This window comes from Panthera onca, chromosome B4, assembly GCF_046562875.1.
Source record: "Panthera onca isolate mPanOnc1 chromosome B4, mPanOnc1 haplotype 2, whole genome shotgun sequence".
NCBI lineage: Eukaryota > Metazoa > Chordata > Mammalia > Carnivora > Felidae > Panthera > Panthera onca.
The window spans coordinates 129,756,922-129,765,834 of NC_138345.1; the positions used below are offsets into that span (position 1 = coordinate 129,756,922).

At 50.6% G+C, this 8,913-nt stretch overlaps 1 protein-coding gene across 17 annotated transcripts in view; it reads right to left on the reverse strand.

Annotated features, from left to right (window-relative positions):
* The window catches only part of RBFOX2 (RNA binding fox-1 homolog 2), a 286,269-nt gene extending 278,310 nt beyond the window's left edge, over positions 1–7,959 (reverse strand). For all 17 annotated transcript variants that reach the window (XM_081796248.1, XM_081796234.1, XM_060656475.3 and 14 more), the window contains exon 1: positions 7,663–7,959. In XM_081796248.1, coding sequence (XP_081652374.1) covers positions 7,663–7,848 — 186 coding nt within the window. In that variant the 5' untranslated portion in view covers positions 7,849–7,959. The remainder of the gene's footprint in view (positions 1–7,662) is intronic.
* Between the last annotated feature and the right edge of the window lie 954 nt (positions 7,960–8,913).

The following is an 8,913-nucleotide window of genomic DNA, read 5'->3' on the forward strand; positions in this document are numbered from 1 at the left end:
GAGAGACCACAAGAGACAAAGGCTTTCCATCTCAATTTCCACAAACCAGAATAAGAACAAAAAGCACCATCTATTTGAGGTCACATATCTGACCAGCAAACCTTACAACACTGGAAACACAAACGATATTTTCACCACCCAAACGGCCAGCATATCTGTCACGCACATTCCCAGTCGGGACCTCACAGGTTCCATGATACGTCCGCTGCTCAATGCAGGCAGTGTGATACCTCAGTAGCCCTTTTAGTGCTTAGCAAAGAAGCAAATGTCTCCTTCTCCTCTGACCAGAGAGCCCGTGGTAACCAACCAGGCCCATTCACGTCCTCCACCCACATGACAAGCAATTCAGTTTAACACACTGCTCATCTCTAGTAGTCCCCAACTCTGACACTTAATCAATCGGAAACGCATTAACCACTCCATGCTGATCAAGCACTAAGCAGGAACTCAAGGAGTGTCGTGCAGCGGGCTATGAGGGAGGCAGGGAATAAACAGTTACTGCTGGGCTCCATGATAGACACTCTAAATCATCTCAGTTACTCATTACTGCCGCTCATTAGAGTATGTATTAATTTTCCCAGGTCACAGATGTGTAATCAGGAGCTCAGACACTAAACATCTTGCCAAAGGTCATTCATCTGCTAAGTGGAAAAGCCAGGAGTCAAACCCAAAATGAGAAATTCTAAATCGTGTTTCTTTCACTACCCCATACTTCAAGTATACATGGATAACAAACATAATTATAGACATTAAGGTTGGTCATCACAATAGCGATAGCCACGGTATCTCCCCTTTTAAACTGAGCGAGGACCCATATCGTACAGTCTCGGATTAAGGGTTCACTCAGAGTAGTCATAATTAAGTGATCGCAACTGGAACCTCCAAATGCTGCTACAAAAGATTACTACTGAGCATTAGTGACCCAAAAATGTTCAGACTCAAAAAAATCAAAGCAACCTGCCTACACTCCAGAGAAATAGATCAAATCGTCCGTACACTTGCCCCTCAGAGTCCCTACAATATCTGAAAAAAAACTCATGGCTGATTGCTCACTCGTGCATGCGCGCTCACTCTCCCTCTCTCTCTCTCTCTCTCTCTCTCAAGTATTTCCCAAACTACTTTACCCACCCAAATTAAAGAAATATGTCCAAGATTCACATGGCTGTTCTGATCCGATTTGCCCCAATCCTGGCTCAAGCAGCTTTGCACTGCCCTCCTAACTAGATCAGCGCCAGCCAATGGGTTTATTCAAGCTGATCTGCGATGGATTAGATAATGAAACCTTAGCCATGTAAGCTGCCTGCTTGTATTGGGGCTGTAGGGGAGAAGAATAAGAAATTCAATACTCCTCGGGGCCACCTAAAACACCAAATGCACTCGCCGTCCCTCCTCCATCTGTTTGTTCATCCAATTACTGCCATTTCCTTCCCATCATCCCCAATGCTCTTCCCTCCGGTCTTTGAGGGAAGTGCACACAGGCACCAGAATAAAGGCGTTTACTATGCTCTACAAATGCATATATCAACAAAAATTCAAGCAAAGCCATTCACCAAAATGACTGCCTTTACTGTTTCTACAAATTATGAAAGCCTGGCATCAAACTGACGGCCTGAGAGGTGTCAAACTGGAGCCACGCTGGCAACATTCTTGTTTACACGAAGTAGTGTAGTGTCTTTCTCCCCAATCCTGTTATCTTGAGGCCTGTCTGCACCAGTCTGTTTTATACCAAAATGAAAGTTAAATCTCTAGTTAGCTTCTGTTGTGTTCACATGTCAGTGTGCGAGAGGAAAAAAATGACAAGGTGGCTGGAAGATGGGAGGGAGGTGGGACACAAATTCAACTCAGGCTAATCCCGTGAGTCACCCTAAAGAACAGTCCTACTTTGAATTCAGATCTTTCTCCTTCTCAAAGACCTTTCGAGTTTTACAGTCACAGGCTTCCTTGTGAGGCTTGAAAAAAATTACTAACTTTTATTTTTTTTAATTTTTTTATTAATGTTTATTTATTTTTGAGAGACAGAGTGTGAGCGGGGGAGGGGCAGAGAGAGAGAGAAAGACAGAATCTGAAGAGGCTCCAGGCTCCGAGCTGTCGGCACAGAGCCTGACGCGGGGCTTGATCTCACAAACCGCGAGATCATGACCTGAGCCGAAGTGGGATGCTCAACCGACTGAGCCACCCCGGCGCCCCAAAAATCACTAATTTTTAAAGTGACTGTGCCTCAGTTTCTCCATCAATAGTTGCAGCTCTGGTAGTATTATCGGCTGATTGTCTGTGTTCCCCACCCCCAAAATTAGTATGTTAAAGCCCTAGCCCACACAGTTGTGGTGGTATTTGGAGGTGGGGCCTTTGGGAAGTGATTAGGTTTAGTTTAGGTCATAAGGGCGGGACTCCGATGATGGGATTAGTACCCTGGTAAGAAGACAGAGATAGGTCTCTCTCTCTCTCTCCAGGAGCATACACCCAGAAAAGGCCATGTGAGCACAGCGAGAAGCCAGGAAGAGAGCCCCTCAGCAGACACCAAAAAGGTGCCAGCACCTTGATCTTGGACTTCTAGCCTCCAGAACTGTGAGAAATAAACTTCTGTTCAAGCCATCCAGCCTCTGGTATTTTGTTACAGTGCTCGAGGAGACTAAGACAAATAGATACGAAAAATTCGGTAATTTTTGTGAGACATCGTTCATGAAATTACTTGGAAAGAAAGCACATTATTTTTATAGCTCTACTCCGATGGTAGCACCGTGGTCAGCATCAGCACCAAACAGCCAAACAAGAGACCAAAGAGACACCCACCTAGGAGGAAAGAAACCCAGGAACAAGAAAACGGGAAGATCAACTCTTATAAGAAATACAGCATACACGTAGCGATCACAGGCTAGCGGGAACCCTGGCCCTAAGTCCAGGAAGAAAGTTTTCCTACTTCCAGAATCAACCACTAACGTGAACAACTGCTGAACCCACTTAACTAACCCGGATTTATGACTTGATGGTCAGAAGCAGTTAGCTGGCCGTATAATAATCACATACCAACATTTCACTGCTATAAAGAATTTTGCTAAAAGTTGTAAGTAATAATTAGGGTGCACCTTGCCTTTTTTATACAGCAGCTAAGTTCCTATAAAGTTGCACAAAAACTGAATCTTTGTTCATCAAATCATTTATATTCACCACAAGAGCTGACCGAAAGAATTCTTTCCCTAGCATGTTTCATAAAGCCCAAGTTTCACACACAGCAGACTTGGCTTACAGTGAAATGAACCTCCCATACCTATACATGTAACGCATTTTAACTTTCCACCAGGCGAGGGTACGGTATTTCCATCACCCTCTTTAACAACCAGCTACATTTCTCAAACCATATTTCAATTTTCAGGTTGAAATGTTCTCTTCCCTCCTCGCCCGCCCAAGCTTCTCTACTTCTGTACTGTTTCCAGAGCTGTGCTCACTCCTCTTCGGTCCACGTTAAGCTTCTGGAAACTGACCTTGAAAAGTACCATCCTTCCTCTCCCCGCCATGGTTCCTTCTTAGCCTAAGGATTATAACATAAGCACCACAGACTCCCTCATGTCCTCTATGCTCCACTTTGGGAAGGAAATGATTTACTCCAAAAGCTTACTGGCAGTAACTCAACAGGGTTCAGCTTCGGAATCTACAGCTCTGAGGTGTAGTTCCTCTCAGTAAAGCAGTCTTGGGACATTAACCCCAGTAAACGATTTCTTTCTGTAAAAAAAAAAGGTTAATTCTTGGACACTCAGAAGATTGAGGAATTTCATAAAAGAACTCTCAATTTCATGATCTTTTCCATCCCTTAATCCTCTGTAAAAAGTAAACTTTAACTTCACAGGCATTAAGCACTTACGATGTACCCAAAACTGTTACATATTATAAAGGGTAGAACAAAAAAATATAGTTCCTGTCTTCTAGAAGCTCACAGTCTCACTAGGAGAACAAGAATAAGACAAGGAACAACATAAGGTGATGCAAAATTAAGCACCAAAATAACAGAAGGCAAGACGAGAGTCTGGTGTGACCTCAGTTGTCAGGGAAGGCTTCCTAGAAGGACCTATGACCTCAAGAAAACTCCACTTGTTAAGATTTAAGAAAAAAAGGGGCGCCTGGGTGGCTCAGTCGGTTAAGCGGCCAACTTCAGCTCAGGTCATGATCTCGCAGTTCGTGAGTTCAAGCCCCGCGTCAGGCTCTGTGCTGACAGCTCAGAGCCTGGAGCCTGCTTCGGATTCTGTGTCTCCCTCTCTCTCTGTTCCTCCCCTGCTCACACTGCCTCTCTCTCAAAAATAAGTAAAGATTAAAAAAAAAAAAAAAAAAATGTGGGGCACCTGGATGGCTCAGTTGGTTGAGCATCTGACTTCAGCTCAGGTCATGACTGCACGGTTTGTGAGTTCAAGCCCTACGTGGGGGCTCTCTGCTGTCAGTGTGGAGCCTGCTCTGGATCCTGTCCCCACCTCTCTCTCTCTCTGCCCTTGCCTCTCTCTCTCCCTCTCTCTCAAAAATAAATAAATACTAAAAGTAAATAAATTTCAAAAAAAAAAATGTGCTTTAACCCATATACTAGTATGCTAAAAAGACTGGCTACTCTAGATTTTTTTTAAGTGCATATTACATAGGGCCTACAAGGCATTTCTACACAGCCGCGATCATCTCCTAAGGCTGTCTCCCCCTGCTCCCTTTGCTCCAGCTACACTGGCCTCTTGTTCTCACACACGTCAAGTGCACCTCTTTCTCAATGCCTCTGCACCCCCGGTTCCTCTACCTGAACCCCTTTCCCTCAAATACCTGAATGGTCCATTCCTCTCACTTCACTTCACCCTAGGATCGCCTATCAGACGTCTTCCCTGACCATCTTCTTCACTCTCTAGCCCTCTCCTTGCTTTAAGTTTCTTCCTGGCACTTACCACCCCCTAATAACAGTTGCTGATTTCTTTACTGTCTCTTTCCATCAGATTATTAGTTTCATGAGAGCGGAGTCTGTTTTCTTTATTGCCATGTCTCCTAGGCTCTAAAACAGAGGCTGGCACATAGCAGCTGTTCAATAAACATTAGTTAAATGAATATTAAATACCCTACCATTATTATCAGAATGATATAGCAAAGTACCAGAGCTGTAGGTCACCGAGGGTTAAATTTTATCTTTTCATGAACATTTTTTTCTCCTTTACTCAGATTATGCCTCAGATTTCAACCCTCCCATAAAGCCCTCCTTGACCATTTCAGCAGGAATGACCATCTCCTTCTTCTGGACCCAGTGGCACAAATCCTCTGCGTATTGTGGCTCTAAATTATGCAATGACTTGTGACATCATGCATCCACCCTGTGGTATCTCTGCTCCTGTTCCTCTGGGACTTACACACACACAAAACCACACACACACACATTTTCTCTTTCTCTCTGTCGTAATTTTTCACCTATTTTGTCTCTCCACCCAGATGGAAGCACCAAGTACCTTAAGGTCAGGGAACCTGATATGTTTCTTAGAAGATAATTTAGAAATCATCCTGTACAAACCCTAAATTTTACAACTAAGGAAACAGGTCCCCAAAGAAGGGCTTTTCCCAGAAGCATACAGCTCGTTGAAGGCAGGGGGCTAAATCAATGAAGATGTGACTACCTGCGTGACCCGGTGTGTCAGAACTACAGCAATGAGAATGCATGATGTGAAAAATAAATAAAGATCCACAAACACGCAGAGTGAAAAAAAGATTCTCTGTGGGATGGTTCTAAGTTGCCCATTTTGCACCCAAAGGGCCTAATCCCCTCCTTCCTCTGCACACTCCAAAGTCCCTGCACTGCTCCATTTCCAAATACTACTATCCTTAGCCAATTTGAAGGCAACCAGCAAATAATTAGCCCCAGGAGGGGAGGAGAGGAAAGGGAGGGGAGGGAGTCTCACTGCTGACGGCGACTGACAGAAGCAATGAATGAACACAGACACACACAGATACGTGCACCCACCAAGCTGACCCTGCTCACCAGCACCCACACCCAGTCATCTCTCTCGGGTCAGCCAACGTCAACCCCCACCTCAGCTGAAGTCTCTTCCTACTCCTCGCTACTTTTTCCAAGGCCCTGGGCTTTTTACTTCTCCCAATTCCTCTGCCTGACAGAGTTCTGATGGAGAACAAAAGCAGGGAAACAAAAGAATTCACAAATAAACATCAAGAGGGTGCCTTTAGCCAAATCAACACAAGTTAACAGAGTGGCTTCTGCAAAGGAGACTAAGAAGCACACAGCAGCCACGCCAGGCTTAAATACAGCTCGGTCTCTAACACAGGAAGTCAGGCAGAGCCTTGAAAAGCGGGGAGCAGAGCACAGGAAGTCTTTTAGCAGGGATTTCCAAGAGTGGTGTAATGGAGAGAGCACAGGAATAGGAATTAGAAGACTGGGCTTCGAGCTCTAGTTTTGCTACCCAGCTAACTGGGTGGCCTTAGCCAAGTCACTAGTCTTCTCTGGACTTTTGACTCCTCCTCTACAAAATGAGGTGGTCAAAGCATTTTGAGACTTGAATCCCCTGGGGGGGGGGGGGGGACAGAAAAAAACAAAGAGGAAAAGTAGTGGCCTCCCCTCCTACCAAAAAAGTGCAAGTAAACTGTTCTGCGTAAGAATCTTCCAAGTCTATCCAGACCAAGAACCCCTGGGGAAAAAAATGATGTCTCTGGTCCCGTCTATCTGTAACATTCTATGATTCTAAGAGAATCAGGCAGATCTCTAAACAACTGCTGGTAGGTGAGCTCCACCATTTCACGGCAAGTATTTTCTGAACAGAGACCAAATCCTGAAAGGTACGAAGGTTTCAGCTCTTCCTCAAACTACAAAGTCAACTGACATTATCACTGCCTTTCCGTTCTCTACCCCAATCAACGGGCTTATCTTGGAGTCCGCAACACAGAATCCAGTCTTCCAAAAGCCCTATACCCCAGGACACTTATACCCCAGGACATTAAGAGCCGGTCGGTACCCTCGCCACGTAAAGAGGGGTACGTGCTGTGTCTCTCTCCAGACTCCTCAGCGTGCTCCACAAAGTTAATGAGACCGAGCGCCACGGGGTCCCCACACCATCACCAAACTCCTCGCACTTCTCACACTCCTTGTGTAACTAACTGATTGAACCCACAAGCTAAGCCACATCCCCTTTGGGCTCTCGAGGACTTTTCTCCCTTTTCACTCTTCTTTATATGCCGCTCCCCGTCCCCATCCCCGTGTGGGTCGGGAGACGCCAAAAAGGTACTCCTCCTTGGGAGGTTTCCCACCGTCGCCCCCCACCCCCACTCAGTGCAGCGGCTCTCTGGGCACCAGACCCAGGATCTCCCGGCTCCACTCCACCCCCGGGAACCAAGGAAGGGTCTGAAGAAATGGAATCCGTCTCAACCATGTTCGATTTCCCCCCAAAACCTATTCACGCGTCGCCCCCCTCCCCCGCCACCCCCCTAGGAATCAAGACCCTCTGGGACACACCAGGCTCCTCCTGCACCCTTCGCCTCCCAACCCGAGGAGCCCGCCCCGCCTCCCAAACAGGCCCCGACCGGCCCCCTCCCACCTCCAAGCCAAGACCCCCCGGAGGCCCACCCCCTGCCCACCCCGGCGCCCCCGCCGCCCTCGCGGCCCCCCGCGCCGCACCCCCGCCGTAACGGGGCGCCGTCCCGCGCAGTCACCTGCATCCCGCCGCCGCCGTCGGCCGCCGCCTCCTCGGTGCGCGGCCGCTTGCTCAGGCCGGGCTCGGCTCCGTCTCCTCCCCCTCCGGGCACCGGCAGCTCCAGCTCCGACTCCCGCTTCATCCCCCGGGCAGCGGCGCCGGGCCCGAGCTGAGGCGGCTGCTGCGGCTGGGCGCCTTCCGCCATCCGCCCGCGCCCCCCTCGCCTCCGGGAGCCGGGCGACCCGCGACAGGCCACCTCCCCCTGGGCCTCGGCCCCGACTGTCGCGACAGGCGGGCGCGCGCCTGCCCCCGCCCCCGCGTGCGTGCGTGCGTGCGCGCGCGCGGGCCCGGCGCCCCTCGGCGGCTGGCGGTGGCCGCTCGTCGCTCGCCGGCGGCTCGCTCACTCGCTCGCTCGCGGCGGCCGGCGGGTCGCGACGGGCACTCGCTCGCGCCCCCACGCGCACACGCGACCCCGGCCCGGCCCGCCGCGCGCCCCGCCTCTCGCACTCACGGAGCTCGCCCGCCGGCCCGCGCTCGCTCCTTCACACTGCCCCTCGCCACACGCCGGGCCGAGGGAGGAAGGGGGCGGTCCGGGCTCCCGAGGCGTGGGGAGGGCTGTTTGTTTGGGGGAGAGGAGGGGCTCGGGACCGGAACGAGCTGACTGGCCGGGAGCCTCCGACCCGCCACTGTGGCAGCCCCGGGAAGGCGGGCGGAGAGAAAGGAGGAGGGAGGGTCCGGGATCTGGGACTCCAGCCCGCGCGGGAGGCTGTGGCGGGACGGGGGCGGTGGCGGGGGCGGGGCCAGCGCCCCTCGGCAATCTCCGCCGCCTCCGCTGCGGGCGTCCGAGGGAGGCCGGGAAGCGATCGGAGGAGTTCGGGAATCTCCGGCCGGGGCGAGGGGTTGTCCTGGAGGCGCCGCGCCGCTGGAGCGCCAGCCCGCGCGGAGGGGGCGGGGTCTGAGCTCTAGGGGCGGGGCCGCGATCCAGGGCGGGCGGAGCTTGAGAGGCCCAGGGGCCGGGGAGGGCTTGTCTCGCGGAGCTGTGACCCGAGTTCGCCCAGGTGGCCGCCTTGGCTCCGGGCGAGGAACGAGGCCCTCTGTGGAAGAGGGCTCTTTGGCAGCTCCCCCTCCCGCAGAAGAACGGGGATCTCGAGTTGGAAGGTCCAGGAATGAAGACACCACTACGTGGCCCTCCCCAGTTCTGGAAGACTTTAATCATAATTATCACACTCCTGATCATCTTAATAATACCTGATGTTTGTAAGAGCTTTAC